Genomic DNA, 26,159 nt, shown 5'->3' with positions numbered 1-26,159 from the left:
TCAGTTCACAAAGCACTATTTTTTGGCAGGAAGGCAGCCATATGCTATAGGATTCAGAGGACCATGTGATTATTTTTCTTCCCGGAGCTGCTTTGCAGTTAGCAGAACTGGCTGATTAGCTGATTTTCCGGTCTCAAGCTCGCAAAGACTTTCGGAGAGTATCGGATATCACCTCTCCTTTCTGATCCATCTGGCTACTGAAACCAAATGAACCACATAAAATACTTTATTAGACAAGAAAACAAAAACACGAACCTATTTACCAATGTGCTTCTAATGTGTAGAGTAGGGCACAATGTTAGGAATAAACTGGCAGAAAATCTGCTGCCAACTGACAATGTGATCTAGAGTGTTCTCTCACTTATTCTTGATGTTGCCAAATATACCAACAGACAAGAACTTAACGCTGGGTCTTACTCTAGAATTACAAGTAACAAGTCAGTGCATTAAAAATGCATGGGCAATACAATAACAAGGAGGGGAACAAGGAATTACTGGAAATATCACAAACAGTAGGGAGGTGACTAGGAATGTCAGTGTCAGGGCTCCAGATGGTCACCATAATGGTAACTAATGCAAATGGCGTCAAGAATTTGCAGCTGTAACTTTATGAAAAAAAATCTAGTTAGACAAATCAACTAGACAAGCCTCTGATGCATACTGAGTAAAGAAAAGTCTTCTGTAGAGAAACATTATGAAGTAAAGCTAACCACAACATATATTTACAGGTCCCAAAAAGATAACAAAGAAATGGAGCACTCACCAGGTCATTCAGGGTCATCAAGCATCTTTTATTTCATGGAGCTTGGCAGCATAAAAACATGTCAGGCCCTGAGGGGCCTAACGAAGCGATACGTGTGCGAATACGGACCGTCACCCAACCCTCTCCCCCACCCACCTTGTTCCGTCCGCTCTCCCTTACATGTTTGTATGCTGCCAAGCTCCATGAAATAAAAGAAGCTTGATGACCCCGAATGACCTGGTGAGTGCTCCATTTCTTTGTTATCTGTTTGGGACTTGCATCTGTATTCTTATAATGTGAGGACCGAAAAGGTCTAATATTGAGAAGAGAATAGCAGATTACTGGATTACGGAGTAGCGGTGCGGGCTTCTTTCTGTTTGGGACTGTACAACATATATTTGCCTCCCTACCATAGACTAAGCCCTTCTTCTTCCCTGTCATGTGACCAAGACTGTACTCTGTATGACGGTGTTACCAAGTATATGTTATTGCTGTAGCAGCTCACCGTTGTAATCTGAGGGGGTAACTATTACTACTTAGTACTTGTGCTGGACGTTCATGTGCATAAAGCATACAGGTAAATATTAAGACGAAAGATTCACTGTGATAGGGGTTTCTCTGCATATGCAGCCCCGTAGCTGCTGCCACTCCAGTACAATGCTTGGTGGGCTGCCCATATAATAAACCATGCCAGTCAGAGCCCTCATAATTAATTTTGTTAGTCAGCTTTTCTATTTCAAAGTATTAGTGACCCTCCATTTAAATATACTGTTCCAGCCAATACCAACCAGAATTATCTCTCTACCCCACCCATACACATTGCTAACCAATCTACCCTCTAAATCATGTCAACATTTTCCTTCCATAATGTATGCCAGCCAGAGTAATTCAAGTAAAAGTGTGGGTGACACACTTGAGGTAAAGTGACACGTAATGGACTTGCTAAAGTATTTACAGTATCAGCAGAGTGTATTTTAAAATTCAATGGCTTTTATATTGCCATATATACCCACAGACAAGAACTTAATGCTAGGTCTTACTCTAAAATTATAAGTAACAAGTCAGTGCATTAAAAATGCATGGCAATAGAGTAGATAACTGTCCACTATAACAAGGAGGCGAACAAGGAATTACTGGCAATATCACGAACAGTAGAATTATTATTATTATTATTGCCTTATCCATAGAATACAACCATACATGAAATACTCTGACCAAGGCCTAATAAGATAAAGCTATGTACAAGTATTTTGCTCACAAAACATACCATGCACATTTTCTTTGTGCTTTTTCAGGGCATCTTTGCTTCTAAATTTCTTCCCACAACTATCAGACTTGCATATAAACCTTACATCTCCTTTACAGGCCTCTTTGTGTTGGTCAAAGCTATAATAGAAAAAATGACACATTAACAATAAAGAATGTAAATGATTAGGTATATCTGCACACTATCAAATCGAGCATGCCTTATAGCAGTGGTCTTCAATCTGTGGCTCCAACTGTTACAAAGCCACAACCTTTGCCATAACAGTTATCGAGCCACAGGTTAGAGACCACGGCCTTACAGTATGAACGCAAGTTAACACGTGCATTACCTAAATAGGAGGTAAGGAGGAACTTCTTTTTCTTGGTTAGATGTCAAAAAAGAACAAGAAGAAGCTTGAAAGCAGGCATGCAAAAAGGGAAGCCAGAAATTAGACAGCGGTTCAGTAATTCAAACACAAAACCTCAACGCTGAGCCGAAGAAGGTATTGCAAACGGAACACTGATAACTCCCTGACGTGTCTCCGGAGATGATACTTTCTGAGCACTGAAGTACACTAAAGAAAAGAGAACAGTTTAGAGTCTAGAACATAACAGCAAAATGCTGTATATTGGTTTTACTTTTCAACTATCACACAAATACCATATTAAGGTTTTCCATGATAGAAAGTGAGGAATTATTTGTAGGATATGTCATTATTTACAGACCAGCGCGGGTCAGGACCTCCACTGATCCTGAGAATGAAGGGAAACCCAGCACATTCCCATTCACTTACAGTACTGGTTTTCAGGATTGGTGAGGATTCCAGCCGTCAGACCTCCAACATTTTTAAAGTTTTAATGCATCCTAGGGCTATGCTATTACTTTCTATGGAAAAACACTGCCCCTTTCCCTCATCCCAGGCCTATATAAATTAGCAGGAAGCTGCATTAGGGTCCTATTCCTTCCTGGCAGCCTCCCAGTCTTTTTTATTTGTTCACACTGGTGCGGTGCTGTGTGGCATCCATTGCTGCCCCGGCGTCGTGTCTGAGGGGAGGTGTGGCTCAGGGACTGGTTTGAGGGGCATTGGGGCTGCTCTGCCAGTGGGTCATTCCCCCTGTGGGCACTGGTGCTGGGGTGGTGGTGGTCGTCGCTCAGTGCTGCGCCATTTTATGTTAGGGACGTTAGTGACCCGCTATTTACAGGTGGCCGTGACATGGCTAGCGGGCTTGCACTTCATGATCATAAAGTACACTAACGAACTGTTAGTTTAATAAATGTTGCTGAGAAGCATTAGATCAAGGTGTATGTTGTGGATGTGCGACCATGTCTGTGTTTTTCCCTAGTAGAATTCACTATATATAAGTGGCAATGATTGTATTTCTTGTATACAGTAATGCACTGAGAAACGATGGACCATTATCTAGATAGGAAAACATTTCGCACAGTGTTTTCTTTGTCTCAGTATGCCACCAGCATATAAATAATTCCAACTTGTACTAACTGAGATGGGGTTCACTGCTGCCTGCATTAATGTTGTTCATTCTCAGTACTATTCACTACAATTGCCTGCATAAAGTAATTACTTTAAAGGAATTATGGAAACTTATGACTTATTTTCACTTATGTATGGGGTACTCATATAGTACATTTGTATACTATAACTGATATAGTAGATAGGAGCTAATAAAAAGTGCCTGTGCTGCAGGAAAATGGAACACTTGCAGCAGAGTTTATCAAATTTTTGAAGGTCACAGTAGAGATAAGCTGATCATTGGGTCATTGGGCTACTCTACAAAAAATATGTACAAAGCAAACATCTCCTTAAGCATGCACTTAAAATGTATTAACATATTGTCCCGTTTGTATCAGTCAGGGTAGGGTGCAAATGCATGACTATAAGAAGTGCTATAGGAAAATACATTATTTTTTCTGTGCAAAAGCATCAGTCTATATAGAAGGTTTGTTTGTGGACATTGCAAGGAACTTTTATGAATGCATGTCATAATTTCCTCTTTTAGAAATTGAAGAAATGAGAAAAGAAAACATATTTAAACAAAACAGAAATGAAGTTGGTCATAGACATAGGATAAATGTCAGCTGACAAAATCTAATGTCTATGGGTATATTAAAGTACTTTAAAATGTTATCATGATAATAATATGTAAAGACCAAAAATCTGAAAAAGAAGGGATAGAGAAAACCACATAAAAGATGAAAAAATATGTGTATAAGATATATAGTAGAGGAGTAAATAAAGGAAATGCAACAGATGTATACAAAATAAGAACATAGTGGAAGCTTTGACTTGTTCTGTGCAGCTACAATCTCTTCATATATAAGTCACTATGGTGAGTCTGGCTCACTAAAGTCCACAAAGATCCTCCCATAGGTTTAACACAATAATGGACCCAAAAGAAAACACACCCAGTTGCGTTGATAAACACTAAGCCATATGAATGATATGTGCTGTTAAGGAAATGATAACAAGAAAATTTACGTTCTTCATAGATGGAGAGTGTACAAAGAACATAAAGCATCGACAGGGTACCTGCATAAATCTGGAAAGACAGGATTTTTCAATGTAGACAGTGACAAATACATTTTGTTTTACACAGACCAACAGTTTCTATAAGCTAATGCCGAACAAAAAAAATGCTATATTCCATCATATAGAACCTGCACTGTACACACACACTCAAATATGGGAGCTGTCTGGGACAAACTAGTTATCACTGTTTAATGTCTATTAATTGATCCCAATAATAACTTAGTTACATATATTCTGATGGCTTATCCTAAAAGCAAACAATTAAATGATGTAAACAATATATGTCTCCTTCTGTCACCAATGGTAGCATAGACAAAACTCTCTTGATTTGATATTTTTATAGCAAAAACAATGGCCCACATTTATTTAATAACTAGCTGAGTACCCGGCACTGCCCGTTTTTTTTACCTACCAAATCTCCTCCTCATATTCCGACCTCATATCCTGTCCTCATATTTTGTCCTCATATCTCAACCTCATATCCCGGCCACATATCCCGTCCCTATATCCCGACCCCATATCCCGACCCTATGTCCCATCCTTATGTCCCGACCTCATGTCCCATCCTCATGTCTCGACCTCATGTCCCGACCTCATGTCCCATCCTCATGTCCCATCCTCATGTCCTGTCCTCATGTCCCGTCCTCATGTCCCGACCTCATGTCCCATCCTCATGTCCCGTCCTCATGTCCCTTCCTCATGTCCTGTCCTCATGTCTCGTCCAGATATCTAATCCTCATTTCTAATCCTCATATCCCGTCCTCAGGTGGGGCTGAGTTGTGGAAAGATATTGTAAGCTGAAAATAAAAGGGGTGTGGCTTAAATGGTGGGCATGTCTTTGCAAGATGGGGCATTGAATGCAGGGAGGGTGTGACTTGCCAGCCGGACTAACGTTTTCACCAGGAAATGCAGAGTGGAGCTTGTGGAGTAAGGTACCAGAAGTCCTTTATACTTGCATGGGACTTAAAACAAAAACCTCATCCTTCACATATAGGGGTAGTTTAGGGGTTAATTTAACTATTATATATTTTTGTTTGACATATAAGTAACATGTGACCAAGTGTTATCGAAATATCTACAGCCGTACAGAAGTTATGCTGGAACATACATATCCCATAGTTTTGCATTGGACTTTAAACAAAAACCCCAACCCTCACAAATGAGGCTAGGTTAGGGTTAAATTAACTATCCTATATTTTTAGTGGACATATAAGTAACATGTGACTGAGTATTATCAAAATATCTCTTGCTGTTTGGAAGTTTTATCTTTCCCATAGACTTGTATGGGTCTTCAAATAAAAACTCAGACTCTCGCAAATGGGAGTGGGTAAGGGTTAAATTACCAATCCTATGTTTGTTGTTGACATATAAGTAACATATGTACCAAGGTTCATGTTAACATCTTCAGCCATTTGGAAGTGATGCTGGAACATACACACATATATACACACACAATGGGGGAGATTCTCAAAAACTACTGTAATTTCTGTTCCAGCGATATTCACACCTTTTTTTTTTTTTCTCCTCACATTTTCAAAGGTCTTTTGTGCTGCTTTGAAAATATAAAAATATTTGTTGCAGCCATATTGGATTTTTTTGCACCAAAATTGCAGAGTTTGGCGCCAAAAGCAAATTTTACATCACAGAAAATTCTGGTGGAAACATCTCATGAAATATACCATGGTTACTAGTGCCCAGATAAGCAATTTAAATGTGAGTGCAGGTGCAGTGACCAAGAAAAAAAATTAATTAATAAATAAAAATATATTGTTTTAAAATAATACTTTTCAATAATAACTATTTTTTTTATAATTACTTAAATAACACCTTTTCCCCCAAAAAAATAAGAAAAAAAAAAAAAACAATAAAACTAAATCAAAAAGCTGGTGTGAAATTTTTGATGTAAACTGGACTCTCACCCCTTTAAAGCAGACAATATACGTGGACACGCCCACTTTCACAAAACTGACGTGAACAGTGTAAAACGCGGCACAAAGCTCTTTGAAAATGTGGTCGATATTTTTCGTGACAACATTTTGGTGCAAAATTAATTGAGAATCTCCCCATTGAGTTATATATATATATATATATATATATATATATATATATATATATATATATTTGTCTAGTTTACCCAAAACAACCAATTTTACCAGAGCTTATTACGTTGTAAAAGCTTTGCTGTGATGATTGCTTTAGGGAAATTAGACACATTTTTGTCTTGTGTAGAGTATATCAAAAAGCTATCATATGATATTGTGAGCAATTACTGTTACAAATTGATAGTTAAAGGGAACCTTCCATATTAGAAATGCAGTTCAATCTGCAGGCATCATGTTATAGAGCAGGAGGAGCTGAGCAGATTGATATGTAGTTTTGTGGGAACATTTCCTGGTTAACTTGTCATTTCTTCATGGAAATATCTGCTTAGACTCTATTGTTGAGCTGAAGTGTTGCTGTTACCAGATGGGTTAAATTTTACAATTTTGGCACCAGTTGTGATACCATGCATCCATTATGGTGCATGCTGCATTTTCCTGTCTGTCTATGTCAAACACTTTATCATTCGTTCCGCATGGCACTGGCATCAAACAACACTATTAAAAAATTTATTAAAGAGGTACTCCGGTGAAAACCTTTTTTCTTTTAAATCAACTGGTGGCAGAAAGTTAAACATATTTGTAAATTATTTCTATTAAAAAATCTTAATCCTTCCAGTAGTTATTAGCTGCTGGATGCTACAGAGGAAATTCCTTTCTTTTTGGAACACTGATGACATCACGAGCACAGTGCTGACATCTCTGACCATTTTAGCAACCATGCATAGCAGATGTATGCTAAGGGCAGCATGGTGGCTCAGTGGTTAGCAGTGCTGGGGACTTGGGTTCAAATCCCACTAAGGACAACAATAAACAAAGTGTTATTATTATTAATAATTAACGTCAGCAGAGAAAACTGTGCTCGTGATGTCATCAGAGAGCATTCCAAAAAGAAAAGAATTTCCTCTGTAGTATTCAGCAGCTAATAAGTACAGGAAGGATTAAGATTTTTTTAATAGAAGTCATTTACAAATATGTTTAACTTTCTGCCACCAGTTGATTTAGAAGAAAAAAGGTTTTCACCGGAGTACCCCTTTAACTAAGAATAAGAATCCTTGGAATATCCGGAACCCAAACTAGTGAGAGGAAAAATATGGGTGGCTGCACACTAATATAAATACGTTGAGTATAGACCGAGGTACTGAGCTGCACTATACTCAAAAGTGCCAAAAATAAATAATAACCAAAAAAAGAGGCAATTCAGACCTCATGGTGTAAACTTATTACTTATTAAAATGTAACCTTCCAATTATGGAAATGCAGAGAAATAAGCTATAGCTGGTTTAAATTTAAATAAAATATGTGATTTATTAAATACATATCAATATTATACACTTAGTCTGGTATCTTGCTACAGATCAGTAAAATTAGTTAAAATAACATTAAAACATGGTATCAATACCAAGATTTGTAAAAATCATTAGAGAAATTACATTTTCACAGTATGCCACCTTTGTATAGTGTCTCAGTTATAGATCCTTATAGACACATGTGATTAGATCCAATGATGTAGTCTATGCAAAATAATTCCAAATAATAATCCTGTGTATCAGTAATTAAACTACGCAGAGTTGCGATGTGAGTGCTGGATGTTGCAAAAGTTATAGTATAATTGCCTTTAGCGGAGAGCATGCGATACAGGATGGCACGGGCTGCGCCCGGCCAGTATGTACAGAGTACCTGTTTCCAGATGCAGATTGTCACTAGAGGTGTCCTTACGGTGCGCTGGCTCCACGAACTGCAGGGGGATGCCGACTTCTCCTGCTGCCTGGTGGCACGGCACTGAGTCCAGCTTGCTGTAACGGAATCCTGGCAGGCAGGAGTGGTGAGTGCAGACCTTGTCAGCGGCGTCCTCGTGTGGCAGTTGGAGGCTTTCAAGTGCGTAGTAAACCTTGCAGTGATCTCCAGATGCGGAGACTCGAGCGCTTGCAAGGGATTAGAGTGCAAATGTGCAAGAGCTATAAGCAATAGCAATGTGGTGGCAATACTGGACTGTGTACTGTGATGGGAAGGCCAGATGCGTTTCGGGGGGTCCCCCTTTCTCAATGGCTCGTTACAGCAAGCCAGACGCAGTGCCGTGCCACCTAGCAGCAGTAGAAGTCAGCATTCCCCTGCAGTTCGTTGAGCCAACACACCAAATGGACACCTCTAGCGACAACCTGCATCTGGAAACAGGTACTCTGTACATACAGGCCAGTATTTACAAATCCTTGATACCATGTTTTAATGTTATTTTAACTAATTTTACTGGATCTGTAGCAAGGGCCCTGCACAGATACCAGACTAAGAGTATATCATTGATATTTACTTAATAAATCACATATTTTATTTAAATTTAAACCAGCTACATCTTATTTCTCTGCATTTCCATAATTGGAAGGTTACATTTTAATAAGTAATACGTTTACACCTTGAGGTCGTAATTCCCTCTTTTTTGGAACCCAAACTAATCAACAGAACACCAAGAAACAAAGAATATAGAGATAAAATTAGGTTAGTATTAACATTTTATGTAACATTATATTTTTAGTATTAAACATCAGAGTTATCAATCTGATTTTTGTCTCAGGCAGAAAGCAACCAACCACAGATAGATCATCTTTCAATTTACCAGAGCAATAAAAGCTGGGCTGTGATTGAGATAAAAAATCAGACATATTTTTGTCTCAGACAAATTGGTAAATCTGGGCCATTGGGGTGATAGCTGCAACTTGATTGGTTGGTATAGGCAACAGTTCACTTCTTTTGCACTAATTGTCATAGACAGTCAATACCAGCTTACAATCAATGTCTCCAATGTCACCACACACTGAAGATAAGCATAAGACAATTAAGATAGAGAGATTGTATTTAAAGGAAGAAAACCAGTTTCGAGTACATACTGTCGTTGGAGAGCTTGTTTTACTGGAAACTTCTTCCCACAGTTTCTACACTTGAACTCCTTTTCTTCACTTGGCTTCTGATGCAAAGTTTGAAGATGTTCTGCTAAGATTTCTTGACTCGGAAAACTAGACTCACAAAGTGGGCAGCCATGACCATCTTTACAATTGCTTTGCTCTAGAAGGTTGAAAGGAAGGGTAAGTAACAAAATTGAACTCACTGAATGCAGTTGCTATAGATTTATGGCTCAAACAACTGTGGTTATTTACTATTACTGTATATACTGTTTGTCAAGGTTATATGTTTTTATTATTTTTACATGAATCTACTGAGACATAGTCATCAATATGTCATAGCTCTCAAAGCAGTTTGTAAGTGGAATGAACTGCAAGTAACCAACTTTTATCCACCTACAAAAAATATATTGCTAAGTTATGCAGTTATTACTGTTGGGTGCTTTATATGTGATGTTATGACACTGTTTGCTATTGTACTGTAAAGTTTGATGCCATGCACTGTATTGAGTCTAAGGACACCCTGGAACTCAGAGTAGAGTTGATGATGCCAAGAATAGTGTTCCTGAATGCCATCCTGCAGGTAACAGTTAGTGGGGCCATTGTTTTAGTGCTCATCATCCCCTGGATGGTGGATAGTGGGATACAAATATGTTTCACTACAGCTTCTCTAGGTTTGGCTGAGCCAGGTTCATATCATTGCAGTTTTTATACTGTCAGTGCCTACAAAGGACTGCTGTGAGTCCGAGAGCGTGTTAAAGCCAGCTAATAGCTGTATATTGATAGGACCATCAATACAACCACCAGAATGTCCAGTATCATACCAGGACTTGTTGCCCTGTGGATTAGTTAGTGGAGTACATTGTGAGACATAGTGAGAGGTTGTGCTACTATGAAAGTAAAAAAGGATGCCTTTACAATTGCCGAGCTAGAAAGGAATTGTATTGTAACTAGAATCTGTAATATTCCTTATGATAAAAAGTGTGAATAGTGAATGGAGTTTCTTTTCTAGACAAATAACAGTATGTTATGTTTGAGCAAAAGCCTCCAACTATTTGGGTGCAAGTTGACCTCCTGGAGGATTTGTGGTGTGGTGTATTCCCAAGCAAGAGGCTACAATAGTTTTGCAATGGTTCTGCTCTTGAGTGTTTACCCACCAACTGTGAGGGAAATTACATATTTTATTGTACAGTTTGAATTGACAGTAACCTTTTAAGTCCATACAGTTAGCCTTTATATTAAAGGGCAAGTCCAATCGAACTGATATTTTGACATGACATACATTTATGTGAAAAGATCACACTGGCTTAGGCTTTTTGAGCATGTGTGATGAAGACTCCATCACAAATTCTGTCGTAATGCAGATTTTTTTTTCTTTTCAAAATGGCAGACACAATGACATAACCTAAAGGACCCCCTTATAGGTCACTGAGGTTTGTTGTGCGCTAATATGGCATTCTATAGTAAGAATTTAGCTTCTTACCCCAAAATGACTGGTTATGTGTTTTAGTCATTTAGCCACTTAATGTTCACACAACGAGGGAATTCCTCAAACCCTTTAGACCATTTTATTTAGTCTATATTTTGTCGCAGGAAAAGTTGCAGCCATTACTGTGCGACTTTTTCTTAAGAGCACATTTTGCTGTGGTTACTAATTCATCACTTGCGACTTTTATGCTAATGTCGCAAGTTTGGTGCCGTACCTCACGCTAATTCTTACCAGGCCAACAAAAGCTTGTAAACTGTCAGCATGACTTGCCGTTCGCCAAATTCATCAAATGACGAGTAACGTTTGATGAGTTTGTCGCACGTGAGTCAAATCCACTGTAGCTTTATTTATTAAAAATAGCACAGACAGTAGGACATTATTAATGAATTTCCCCATTAAGCTTAGAGATTATACTATATATATATATATATATATATATATATATATATATATATATATCTCAGACTAGAAGAGAATAGCATTAACCTGTTTCAATTTTCTCCCCAGATGGCTGAACTTCCTTAATGTTCTCTTCCTCTTCTTTGGCTACTACATTCACAACTTCTTTGGTTTCTTCTTCGGCTTCTTCCATATCACTGTCTAGATAGCCAATAAGAAGTTCAGTGTCTGTGTCTATGTCATCAACAGCCAAATAGAATATGTTCTCTCCTTCCTGAAACATACCAATTCCACATGCCAATGAAACAATCAAAAATATCATAAAAAATAAAGTGCAAGTTAACCATAGTTCACACGTTGGTGCATGTACTGTAGCTACATTATATATAGATATGCCACTATGTAATTTATCTTAAATACATATTTAGTGTTTTTTTTTCTTTTATAAGACAGCAGTGAGCCTGTTCTGACAGAAATTACTGTGACTGAGAAAGGCCTCCTTCTAGAGCTGGGCGGTATGACCAAATATGTGTATCACGGTATTTTTGTAACTTATGGCAGTTCCACAGTATATAACGGTATTCCCCCCCAAGTCATGTGACCCGCGAACGCTGTTCTGCTTCCCCCCCAATTAATTATCAGCCCAGCGCTGTCCCCATGGGAGTAAATACTCACATATCACCCACAAGCACTGCCCTCCTCGTCCTCCTGTTTGTTGCCGGCCGCCGGCGCTGACACTCTATACTGAACACTGTATCCCTATGCCCGGGCTGCAAAAGATAAACAAAATAAACTTAAACACACCTTCCTACGTCGGCCTCACGCTCTTCCTGGGGACGGGAACGTCGGAGAGCCTTCAGCCTATCACCGGCCGCAGCGATGTTCCGTCTCGGTCGGTGATAGGCTGAGCCTACTGTCATGAAAGAAGCCGGCCATCTCCCGTCCCCAGGAAGCAGGTCCGGACTGACGGGGAAGGTGAGTTAAAGTTTATTTTGTTTATCTTTTGCAGCCCGGGCATAGGGATACAGCGTTCAGTATAGAGTGTCAGCGCCGGCGGCCCGCAACAAACAGGAGGACGAGGAGGGCAGCGCTTGCGGGTAATATGTGAGTATTTACCCCGATGGGGACAGAGCAGCGCTGGCTGGGCTGATAATTAATTGGGGGGGGGGGCAGAACAGCGCTCGCAAGTCACATATGATTAGTTCCCCGATGTGGGGGCAGTGCAGCGCTGGGTTGATAATTCATTCATTCCCGAGGGGGAGGGGCCCAATCGGTATTGCAGTATGGGAAAAATTCATATCGTGCAGCACAAACATTTTGGTATTCAGTATGAACCGGTATACTGCCCAGCACTACCTACTTCTACCTCGAAAACTGTTCAGCAGTAAGATGAGCCCCCCCTTGATATAAACGGCCTCTCCCTGAACAGAGAAATTCAGCAAATAAAATTATGTGCTGCATTTCTGCAGAGTTTAACCCCTTAAGGACTCAGCCCATTTTGGCCTTAAGGACTCAGACAATTTAATTTTTACGTTTTAATTTTTTCCTCCTCGCCTTCTAAAAATCATAACTCTTTTATATTTTCATCCACAGACTAGTATGAGGGCTTATTTTTTGCGTGACCAGTTGTCCTTTGTAATGACATCACTCATTATATCATAAAATGTATGGCGCAACAAAAAAACACTATTTTTGTGGGGAAATTAAAATGAAAAACGCAATTTTGCTAATTTTGGAAGGTTTTGTTTTCACGCCGTACAATTTATGGTAAAAATGACGTGTGTTCTTTATTCTTAGGGTCAATACGATTAAAATGATACCCATTATTATATACTTTTATATTATTGTTGCGCTTAAAAAAAAATCACAAACTTTTTAACCAAATTAGTACGTTTATCATCCCTTTATTTTGATGACCTCTAACTTTTTTATTTTTCCGTATAAGTGGCGGTATGGGGGCTCATTTTTTGCGTCATGATCTGTACTTTTTTTTGATACCACATTTGCGTATAAAAAACTTTTCATACACTTTTTATAATTTTTTTTTTAATAAAATGTATTAAAAAAGTAGGAATTTTTGACTTTTTTTTATTTTTTTTCATTCACGCCGTTCACCGTACGGGATCATTAACATTTTATTTTAATAGTTCGGACATTTACGCACGCGGCGATACCAAATATGTCTATAAAAAATGTTTTTTACGCTTTTTGGGGGTAAAATAGGGATAGGGATCAGCCGCGCATGACACGGGCATCGCTCCGATGCCCGCGGTTATGCTTAGGACGTAAATGTACGTCCTGGTGCGTTAAGTACCACCTCACCAGGACGTACATTTACGTCCTGCGTCCTTAAGGGGTTAAAGGGGGTGTCAGCCTGTCAGTAATCAGACCATACTCTGCACAATCTCCTCCTGTTGTATCGTCACTGGCTCCCCGCTGCAGTGTCCATGTATGCACGCTTCACTGTGGCTGAATAAAAACTGAATTTACCGGTAATGGTGAGGGGAGTGCCATTGTATACTTTTCTATGTGATATAGTGCTTATGCTTCTACTACATCTTTATAATACAGCACCACCTTAGTTCGGAATGATTTGTAGCGTTATCGCAGTCTTCAAAGAGAGTGTGAATATGTTGTCTTGACAACTACTGAAGTGCCAGACAGAACCTACTATATGTATTAACACAAAATATTATACCCTTAAGGACACAGTGTTTTTTCATTTTTGCACTTTCGTTTTTACCACCTCACCTTCTAAAAATGATAACGCTTTTAATTTTCCACCTACAGACCTAAATGAGAGCTTGTTTTTTTGCGCCACCAATTGTACTTTGTAATGGCATCAATTATTTCACCACAAAATATATGGCGAAACAAAAATAAATTATTTGTGGGGCAAGTAAAAAAAACATTTATGCACGCAGCAATACCACATATGTTTATGTTTATTTTTGTTTACATATATATTTTTCTTTTTCACTAGTAGGCAATGAGTAGTGCAGAACAGAAAGTCCCAGTTACATTTTAACCCTAGTGGCCAGAATGGAAACTGCATTTTAAAGATTATTATAAAATATAGCGTAAATAGAAAAATGGAAAATTAGAGAAAAAACATTACTAAAAATTATTTCAAAATGTGGTTAAGATAAAAACTTGATTTAAGGAGAATTAAAGAGAATGTTTCTGGTTTTTACTCATGTATATTGAAAAGTATTATGGTTCCCTATTCTACACCTAAATATACTTCATTAATAAAAAAATAAAAAAACAGAATGCCCCTTTAAATGGAACATATCATTAGTTTTATGCTGTCAGAACCAAAGGCAGCATTAAACAGGGACAGGCTCCTTTATCACAGTTATCTATGATTTGCTTTAATAATCTACAGCGTTTCTTAGCCAGTTTGTCTACACCCCACTTGACTTGATTGCTGTCTATGGTTCTGGCAGCATGAAATTGATAACCAGTCCCAGGTGGCTTCTCCCCTTCATCTTTTCTCATACTCATATAGGAATAGATTTATCAATCATGGCTTCTGGGCAGGGAGGAAGCCATTGGGGATTGGTTCAGGAAGCATGAAATTGATGACCAGTCCCCGGTGGCTTCTCCCTGCCCCTGTAGGCTTGATTAATAAATCTTTTCTTATACTCATATAGGGATAGATTTATCAATCATGGCTTTCAGGTAGGAAGGAAGCCATGGAGAATTACCCTAATGATTTATGGTTCGGGCAGCATGAAATTGATGACCAGTCCCCAGTGGCTTTTTCCCCTCCCTGTGCAGGCTTGATCAATAAATCTTTTCTTATACTCATATAGGGATAGATCTATTAATCATGGCTTGTGGGGAGGGATAAAGCCATTGGGGATTATCCTGGTGACTTAGGGTTCAGGCAGCATGAAAGGTGATTACAGGTTCCCTTAAGTAATAAAATGTTTTTTTTTTTAACTATTAAAATTAAACAACTTTGTAACCATTCCAATTTTTTTTATAATTAATAATTACTAAAACATCCCCATAACTAGATGGCCTCCCCATAACTAGATGGCCTCCATGTTGGAAAGTGCAGTCCAATGTACAACCTGTTCAATGTATGCAATCCTTGAACAACAGTTTGAGGGTGCATATTGTTGTGCCAGATGTGTGCTAGTTGTCCGTTTGGAAGCCCAGATCCTGCATCTAGAGGGGCGACTGGCAACAATGAGAAGCATTAACAACATGGAGAGGAGTCTCCTGCTCACTGAGCAGGCACTCTCGGGAGTAGAGGTGGGGGAGGACAGTGGGACGGAGTTGCAGGACAGTAAGGCAGTTAGCTGGGTTAAAGTTAGAAAGCGGGGTAGGGGAAAAAGTGTCAGGGAGGCTAGTCCTGAACTGGCTCACCCCAACAAGTTTGCCCGCTTGGCAGATGAGGGGGATGCCATTACAGAGCTAGCAAAACTGCAGCAGGATACTGCCTCTGACTGCAAAGGGGGTGTCTGCTCCAGTAAGGAGGGAGGGAGGAGTACAGGGCAGGCCAGACAGGTACTAGTGGTGGGGGACTCAATTATTAGGGGTACAGACAGGGCGATCTGTCACAAAGACCGGGATCGCTGAACAGTGTGTTGTCTGCCTGGCGCACGAGTTCGGCACATCGCGAATCGGGTTAACAGGTTGCTGGGCGGGGCTGGAGAGGACCCAGCAGTCATGGTACATATTGGCACCAATGACAAAGTAAGAGGTTGGTGGAGTGTCCTCAAAAATGATTTCAGGGACTTAGGCCGCAAGATTAAGGCAAGGACCTCCAAGGTAGTATTTTCTGAAATACTACCAGTACCACGAACCGCACCAGAGAGGCAGCGGGAGATCAGGGAGGTAAACAAGTGGCTCAGAAGCTGGTGTAGGAAGGAAGGGTTTGGGTTCATGGAGAACTGGGCTGACTTCGCTATCGGTTACCGGCTCTACCGTAGGGACGGGATGCACCTCAATGGGGAAGGTGCAGCTGTGCTTGAGGAGAAGATGGCTAGAAGGGTGGAGGAGTGTTTAAACTAGGGACTTGGGGGGAGGATAGTGTAGATAGAGAGGTGGGAATTATAAATGTACCTGGGGGTGGAGCGGAGGGAGGGGTTAGAATAGCTAATAGGAATAGGCTTCATAGGAAAATAAAACTTACACCCTTCAATCCCATTAACCCCAATAACATAAAGGATGGAAATGTAAAGTGTATGTTCACAAATGCCATAAGCCTAGCAAATAAAATGGGGGAGCTTGAGGCCTTGATACTGGAGGAACATATTGATATAGTTGGGGTCACTGAGACATGGCTGGACTCCTCGCATGACTGGGCTGTCAATCTGCAGGGGTTTACATTGTTTCGCAAAGATAGAATGTACAGAAAAGGTGGAGTCTGTCTGTATGTTAGAAGTGGTATGAAAGTCAGTGTGAACGATGCCATAGTGTGTGATGATTCTGAGGATGTGGAATCACTGTGGGTAGAATTACAAAAGGAGGGAAATACTGAAAAAATAATACTTGGTGTAATCTACAGACCCCCTAATATCACTGAAGAGATAGAAGGTCGGCTGCATAAACAAATAGAGAGGGCCTCCCGGGCAGGTACAGTGGTAATAATGGGAGATTTTAACTATCCAGATATAGATTGGGGTCCGGGGTTGGCTAAAACAACAAAGGGGCGACAATTCCTAAATTTATTGCAGGATAATTTTATGGGCCAGTTTGTGGAGGACCCAACAAGAAGTGATGCCTTGTTGGATCTGATCATTTCCAACAACGCAGAGCTGGTTGGTAATGTAACTGTGCGGGAAAACCTTGGTAATAGCGACCACAATATAGTTACTTTTGACTTAAAATGTAGAAAACAAAGACAGGCGGGGAAGGCAAAAACATATAACTTTAAAAAGGCAAATTTCCCTGGGATGAGAGCTGCACTACAGGACATAGACTGGGGGGAGGTGTTGTCAAATACTGATACAGAAGGTAAATGGGACATCTTTAAATCAACTCTAAATAACTATACAGCTAAATATATACCAAAGGGGAACAAATATAAACGACTAAAACTAAATCCTACATGGCTGACAAATGATGTTAAAGGAGCAATAAACAACAAAAAAATAGCCTTCAAAAAATTCAAATCTGATGGGTCAGCGATAACATTCAAACAGTACAAAGAGCTTAATAAAATCTGTAAAAATGTAATAAAAACAGCAAAAATTCTAAATGAGAGAAAGGTGGCCAAAGAAAGCAAAACTAATCCTAATTATTTTTTTAGATATATAAATGCAAAAAAACCAAGGACAGAGCATGTAGGACCCCTTAATAATGATAATGGGGAGGTTGTCACGGCGATCAAGAGAAGGCGGAGCTACTGAATAGGTTCTTTAGTTCTGTATATACTAGGGAAGAAGGAGGAGCTGACATTGGACAGGTCAGTGCTGGTAACACATCATGTAATGTACTGAACTGGCTTAATATAGAGATGGTTCAAGGTAAGTTAAGTAATATAACTGTAAGCAAATCTCCAGGGCAATATGGATTGCACCAAAGAGTTCTTAGAGAGGTAAGTTCAGTAATATCTGTACCCCTGTTCATGATATTTAGAGATTCACTGGTGTCTGGTATTGTGCCAAGGGACTGGCGCAAGGCGAATGTGGTGCCAATCTTCAAGAAGGGCACTAGGTCTTCCCCAGGAAACTATAGACCGGTAAGTTTAACATGCATTGTGGGTAAATTGTTTGAAGGACTTATACGGGATTACATACAGGATTACATAGGGGATAATAGTATTGTAAGTGATAACCAGCATAGGTTTACTAAGGATAGAAGTTGTCAAACCAATCTAATTTGCTTTTATGAAGAGGTGAGTAGAAGCCTTGACAGAGGAATGGCTGTGGATATAGTGTTTCTGGATTTTGCCAAAGCATTTGATACTGTCCCTTATAGACGTCTGACAGGTAAGTTAAGGTCTTTGGGTTTGGAAATTTTAGTTTGTAACTGGATTGAACACTGGCTCATGGATCGTACCCAGAGAGTGGTGGTCAATGATTTGTACTCTGATTGGTCCCCGGTAATTAGTGGTGTACCCCAAGGTTCTGTACTGGGCCCGCTGTTGTTTAATTTATTTATCAATGATATAGAGGATGGCATTAACAGCTCTGTTTTTATCTTTGCAGATGACACCAAGCTTTGTAGCACGGTACAGTCTATAGAGGATGTGTATAGGTTACATGATTACTTGGATAGACTAAGTGTCTGGGCATCCACTTGGCAAATGAGGTTCAATGTGGATGAATGTAAAGTTATGCATCTGGGTACTAATAACCTGCATGCATCGTATGTCTTAGGGGGGATTAAACTGTCAGAGTCACTGGTAGAGAAGGATCTGGGTGTACTTGTGGATCACAGACTACAGAATAGCATGCAATGTCAGGCTGCTGCTTCCAAAGCCGGCAGGATATTGTCATGTATCAAAAGAGGCATGGACTCAAGGGACAGGGACATAATACTCCCCCTTTATAAAGCATTGGTACGGCCTCACCTGGAATATGCTGTTCAGTTTTGGTCGCCTGTACATAAAAGGGACACTGTGGAGCTGGAAAGGGTGCAGAGACGCGCGATTAAACTAATATGGGGCATGGAACATCTTAGCTATGAGGAGCGATTAAAGGAGTTACAATTGTTTAGTCTTGAGAAGAGACGTTTAAGGGGGGATATGATAAACGTATATAAGTATATAAATGGCCCATACAAAGAATATGGAGAAAAACTGTTCCAGGTTAAACCCCCCGAAAGGACGAGGGGGCACTCCCTCCGTCTGGAGAAGAAAAAGTTTAGTCTCAAGGGGCGACATGCCTACTTTACCATAAGAACTGTGAACTTATGGAACAGTCTACCTCAGGAACTGGTCACAGCAGGAAAAATTAACAGCTTTAAAACAGGATTAGATACATTCCTGGAACAAAATAACATTAATGCTTATGAAGAAATATAAAATCCCATCCCTTCCCCAATATCGCGCCACACCCCTACCCTTCAATTCCCTGGTTGAACTTGATGGACATATGTCTTTTTTCGACCGTACTAACTATGTAACTATGTAACTATGAAGGAAAAATATGTTATTGAATATTCTTCTACACCTGCAAGAATAAGCTTCCCATTCTTTACCTGAACAACTGAGAATTTTAAATTGATGTAGAAATAAATCATTCCCAATTATGTTCACGTACATGTTCAAACGTTGACAATTCACCTGAGGTTTAACTAAGTTAATACTATCAAACAACACTCTGAAAAATAAATGTTTCCTTTATATGTGTGATAACCTTAAAAGGCTAGGTTTTAGCATTCTTTAAAAGAAAACACATCAAGCAGACAGCCTAATTCTGTCCTCAATGTATCCTTGACACAAATTATATCTCAAATTTACAATTCGTGCTCTGTTACAAGTTAATCTTCCCTTTGTAGTTATAAAGACTGTAGTAGATTTGCTGTGTTCACCAAACAGTTCAGTAATATGTAAATTCTAGTAAGTAGCTTATCTAGTGCCCTCTCAATTTTTAAGAATTCTTCCATTTCCTCCTGGTATTCTGTGATAGTCTGGTTATATAACGGTAAGGTAACTAGATTTTTTTTTTAAATATGGAGGAGATGGAACATACAGAGTTATAATAGATACAATTTTGCTATCATCATTTAAAGAAAAATGTCACTTACAATACTAAAAGTCTACCATATGTGTGTTAAAGAAAAGTGGGAGAAAAGGAGACAGGTTTGCAGTATCATATGAGTAAATGGAAAGAAGATTGATGTCACTTACTGCAATTAGATGTAAATCAGAGCAAACACTGCAATGAGACTAAAAGTCCAAAGAAGAACAGCTACCTGGTACTGGTTGTGTAACACGCTATCAGTCACTGGCAGGTGAGAAGCCAAACTAAGTTGTGTACTTCATACGTGTGGTGCTTCAATCATGCAATGAAAGTAAAAAGAAAATGGAATCTGGAGCACTCACCCAATATTTGATAGTAGATACTTTATTGATCAACGTCCACAGAAGAAAAAATCTGTTTAAAAGTACATGTTGAGGAGCAGAGGCAGCCTCCGCTCCTCAGCATGTACTTTTAAACAGATTTTACTTCTGTGGACGTTGATCAATAAAGTATCTACTATCAAATATTGGGTGAGTGCTCTAGATTCCATTTTCTTTTTACTTTCACTATAATGAAACTTCCACCAACTCTCTGCAAACCCAGAGGCATCATGGCAAATGTAGGCAGCAATAGGTAATCATATCAGACAGGAATAAAAATCAAGGTAGCGTACAATCCATGCCTGCTACATCAGCAAAAACAGGTAAGCACAAGGCATGCACAAAAGCTGTTACTCTACTATTTGATAATACTCTATGCTGCACTATATCTGCAAAAAACAAAACAAAAAAAATTTATTAAATCAATAATAATAATTATTGCTTCTTCAATTTACTTACTCACTTTAACCTGATCCTGGTCTAGGCCAGGCCCAGAACAAAGCTGAGAACTAGCTAATAAAGGCATACGCCATTTGAAGGTAACCTGTCATCGTCTTGCCTAAACCACAAGTCATCTGGGCAGTCCCTGGTGGCTTCTGTCTGAAACAAAGGCCAATACCAATATCCATAATGGGAAATGTAGCCAGCAATGGGAAATCATATCAGACAAGAATAAAAATCAAGGTGACAAACAATCCATGTCTGCCACATGTATGCCTTGTGCTTACCTTTTTTAGCTGATTTGGCATGCATCAGATTTTAGACATGTTTTTGATTCAGAGCACAACTGGATTTGTTTTTCTACCTACATTTCCCATGAATCATCTGGCTTTACAAACAGAGGGGAAGCGGAACTGAGGGGGGGGGGGGGGGTCAATCCCTGGTGAGGCCAACCTATTCACCTGCTACACTGTAACAACCAGAAGCCTAATCAGCTAATACTCATAAATGGATTGATGTCAGTTATCAGTTCACATTAGTGACCTATGATCAAATTAGAGAAGTTTTATGAAGTCTTTAGGCTGTGATCACATTTTTAATGTTACTGCATTTTACAACATTTTGACAATTTCTGCTGCCATTTTCAAAAATCATGGTACAATGACATTTTTTTACTATGATTTGCACAACTGTGGCAAAATAGCATCTTTTTGCCACAATTTTTGAAAAATTACAACAAAAACATAAAAAAATGCATGCAATATGTAAACATGGCCACAGGGGAGATAAATATATACTGTCAGGATTCGGCAGGCTGGAGGTGAATCCTCTGTGTCAGAGAGGGATTGGCGTGGACCGTGTCGGTGGACCGGTTCTAAGTTGCTACTGGTTTTCACCAGAGCCCGCCGCAAAGCGGGATGGTCTTGCAGCGGCGGTAGCAACCAGGTCGTATCTACCGGCAACGGCTCAACCTCTCTGACTGCTGAGATAGGCGCGGTACAAGGGATTAGACAAGAGCAAGGTCAGACGTAGCAGAAGGTCAGGGCAGGCAGCAAGGATCGTAGTCAGAGGCAACGGCAAGAGGTCTGGAACACTGGCTAGGGATACACAAGGAACGCTTTCACTGGCACAATGGCAACAAGATCCGGCAAGGAAGGAAAGGGGAAGTGAGGTTATATAGGGAAGTGCACAGGTGAACACACTAATTAAAAACCATGCGGCAATCAGTGGCGCACCGGCCCTTTAAATCGCAAAGAACCGGCGCGCGCGCCCTAGGGAGCGGGGCCGCGTGCGCCGGGACAGCACAGATGGGGAGCGAGTCTGGTAAGCGGGTTGGGATGCGCACCGTGAGCGGGCGCGTCCCGCATCGCGAATCGCATCCCGGCTAGGGACATTATCGCAGCACACCCGGTCAGCGGGTCTGACCGGGGCGCTGCGAACAGGAGAATGCTGTGAGCGCTCCGGGGAGGAGCGGGGACCCGGAGCGCTCGGCGTAACATATACTATATATCCTGATCTCATAAAGATAGCAGGTGGAGCTGAGAGGGGAGTGGTCTGTGGGCTGCTGGGAGGGATCTTGTAGGTGATGTTGTCACCCTTTAATTCACAGGAAGTTAGACCCAGAACTGACATTCTGTTCAGGCACATTAAGCACTGGAAGGTTTGGAAAGTCAGACTCATCACATGACCTAGTTACTGTAGTGAAACATATAGATGCAGCTGGGCTAGAATAAAACAAATGGCACTGTAGGACTAGTGATAGTAAGTGTGTATGATATGGGGGAAAAAATCGACACAGTACAATCAGGCGCAAGGGACCTACACTGATGGGAACACCATGATGACAAACTCAGCGGTGTTGTATTCACCTCCCAAGAGCTAAATCTGTAAATAGGTGAAGAAAAATATATAATATCTCACAACCTACTGAAAGAACGCATTTTGAAGTTACACTTTGTTTTTAAGCTATAAACACAATTGTGCCAATGTATTTAGAAAAAAGTTACCTGAATAGCTGCCAAGTTCTTTTGCTCCTGGGACGGTGCCTCATGGACAAAGCGTAACCAATTGGAATGGCGTGGATTTGTGGCATCTAAGATATACAGTACTTCCCCTTTGTTCCCTCGGACCTGGAGAGGAAAAAAGAATAATTTAAACATGGAATGTTTTCCTTTAGAAAAGAAAATGGAAAACCACAGACAAAACATACTATGTACACAACTCCTAAAAGACCTATTAACAATTTTCATGGCACTTGCATATACCGTGAGAACATGGACTTTATCTGATTTGGTCATTTAAGAAATGAGACCTTATTTGGTTTTTCATTAAAAAGGAAGACAAAAGTGCAGTACTTTGTACAGAAAAGAATCTAAGAATAAATAAAAACATTTATAGATATATGCTAGGCACATCTACGTGAGGAAGGCCTCAACTATTCATACTTCATCTGTGTCTGACTGCAAAACAAAAGAGATGCTAAACTCTACAATTTTTTACTCATTGGATTGGAATATATATGTCCATGACTTTCTGTTTCATGGTCTTCAGGGTAATTTCAAAGCCTGGAAATGACATCTGAACGGTGTAGGATTGACCCATTGGAACAACAAAAAATCCTGAGGTCATCTCCTGTTCACTGAGCACTGGCATGCGCTGGATACACAGCCTGGCCATCAAATATGCCCACACCTCCATCACAGTCACTGCACAGCAAACACAACAGACTGTTTAATTATGTCCCCGCCCCTCTGAAGGATTACTAAGATTGTCAGGGGGCTACAGAAGATTATATCGCTGGAACGGTGAGGCCAATAAAAAACCTCTAAAAAGGGGTACTCTGGCCCACAAGATTGCCAGTCCGAACCTGGTAGTCACTCTAAAAATAACAACCTATGAAAAAAAGCTTAATGGCTTTATTTTGAATAGAACTTGTGTTTTTTATTTTATTATTATTATTTTTTTAAACCTAGACTTTCTGGTTCTTGTGCTCGACTACTCAGACTACAGCTTAGCTAATTGTTGGCCGCAGCAATGTCCCTTGCCAGTGTGACGTATTGAGCCCTAGCACCGGTCTTCTTCCTGGTGCCGGGGCCTAATACATCTCACTGCACTCTCAGTAACAGGTGGTGACATGTAATGACTCCCCCTTTTGTTGTGAACACTTCTTATATTTATTTGGCAACTTTCTTGCAGTACACAAACACAGGTGGTTACATAGAGGCTGGGAGGGGTAGGAATGCAGGGGAACACTGAGACAACAGCCTGTTTTGCTTCATCTGAAGCTTCCTCTGGCCTCTACTGTGGGATAGCATGAAGTGTACATATATACCGACCTATGGGCCCTTAGCCGGTGTATATGTACATATTATGTTTTCCCACAGAAGAAGCTTCGGACAAAGCAAAACAGGCTGTTATCTTTTTATAAATAAGTCCAACCCCTTAAAGAGCCAAGACAGTGCCACATTTAGTCTACACTAGTCTAAAATCAGCCCTGTACAGGGTCATGGGAACAGTGACAGAGGGAAAGTCCTTTTCCATTTTTAGCTATTAAGTAATTATTATTATTATAAGTTACTATTATAAGTATGTGATTAAATTCAAGATGCAAAAAATTATGAAAAATTCATAAAGCATAAAAAAAATGAGTAATTGTAAGAATCTCCTTCAAAAAGAAAAGTTACCCAACCGATGGCATCTGCTTCAGGGTTCTTTCCCTTTCTATATCTGTAGCAACTGGCCCTGTTTATTATTACCATACAAACTCCTCACTGAGAGCCAGGGTCCTGTTCAAGAGATCATGGGGGGGGGGGGGGGGGGGAGGTTCCCAGCAGTCAAGACCCCCCGCAATCAGCTTATCCCCTATCCTGTGGATAGGCGATAACATAGTTTTTACTCAACAACCCCTTAACACACAGACACATTGCACAGTGATAGTGTCAACTACTGACCTTATAGAATAGCCTCATATTAAATAAATGTTGGGGCGATTTTAGAAGCTCAAAAAAAAAACAATAAGCTTAATGTTATATGGGGCACAGCCAAAAGGGCATCAAAAAAACACAAAACGACATTATACAGTACATCCTGATGTACTGAGCATTATATGGTACATGACTATATGTATGTTTTCTTCTCTGCAGTATTTACACAGTATTAAATTGAAATGTATGGCTTGTTTGAACAGAGCTTCTGTGAAATGAGCCTAAGTAGGTCTTAGTGCTAGCGGAGAATATAGATTCCCTGAGAGGACGAAAATCTCATTATCTCTGGTATAATTTAACAAAATCAATATTATGATAGATTATGTGAAAACTGACCATATTAGATCTTATTTTCTCTTGTCATCATATCTGGTCTGCTCATAATGTCAAAGTTCCATCATAAAATGTTTACATAACATGCTATGAATATATAAAAATAAAATGAATAGAAAACTAATCACCACTCGTGTAAGAAACAATAAAATAATTCCGGATGATTTTAAACAATTTTTGTCATGATTTTTTTTTTTTTCATATACAAGGAAAAGCAGGAGGGTAAGATTACGGGAAGACGGTATTATCAATATGTAACACAGACATGCAGATTAGTTCATGAGGTTTTGTCTTCTCATATCACATTTAACTATATTCAGATATTGTATGGGATATTCCTTTTTTAAAAACATACTGCATAGCCACAGAATTGGCCAAAAATACCTGATAGGTGCAGAAGAGAATCCCTCAGACTCCGTTTTGCCGATACAATTGGACGCCATTGAACGCCATTGTTGTATTTTCCGAGTGCAGCCAGCATTGACTGAATCAGTCGGCGCTAGGACCACATACACATTGCTGTCCCCATAGACGGCAATTTCTGCAGAGCGGAAATCCACCTAAACTTTTAACAAGTTCAATGTTCTGGCTGTATTTTGCACACAGATTTTCCAAGCAGAGAGTCCGCCTTGAAAATTCCATAGTGTGCACTGTGCAGGGGAATCCTATTGCCAGCAATGGGACTGCTGCACCGGAATGTTACACTCTGCGCTCCCGCCACAAGCTCCGGCTGGGAGCGCGGAGTACCTGTGTCCCCGTCTGCCGGCGGGGCCAGGATTCGCATCGCGGGAAGCGCCCGCATGCGAATCCTGGCCCGTCACTTAGCACGTCCTGCTGCCGTATCCTCTCCTGTCTCTCAGCTCCGGTGCGCGTGTCCCCATCTCCTAGGGCACACGCGCACTGGAGCTCTGAAATTTAAAGGGCCAGTACCTGATACCACATTATAAGGTTCCTGCA

At 40.1% G+C, this 26,159-nt stretch overlaps 1 protein-coding gene across 1 annotated transcript in view; it reads right to left on the bottom strand.

The window, feature by feature from the left end:
- The window catches only part of PRDM5 (PR/SET domain 5), a 220,376-nt gene that overhangs the window by 156,258 nt on the left and 37,959 nt on the right, over positions 1–26,159 (bottom strand). Inside the window, exons 6-10 of the mRNA XM_056564227.1 lie at positions 22,893–23,015; positions 11,505–11,691; positions 9,518–9,692; positions 2,470–2,562; positions 2,010–2,128 (exon numbers count right to left, since the gene is read on the bottom strand). Of these exons, the coding sequence (XP_056420202.1) occupies positions 2,010–2,128; positions 2,470–2,562; positions 9,518–9,692; positions 11,505–11,691; positions 22,893–23,015 (697 nt within the window). The remainder of the gene's footprint in view (positions 1–2,009; positions 2,129–2,469; positions 2,563–9,517; positions 9,693–11,504; positions 11,692–22,892; positions 23,016–26,159) is intronic.

Source organism: Hyla sarda, chromosome 1 (assembly GCF_029499605.1).
Source record: "Hyla sarda isolate aHylSar1 chromosome 1, aHylSar1.hap1, whole genome shotgun sequence".
NCBI classification, from domain to species: Eukaryota; Metazoa; Chordata; class Amphibia; order Anura; family Hylidae; genus Hyla; species Hyla sarda.
This window is presented reverse-complemented; position numbering and strand designations above follow the sequence as displayed.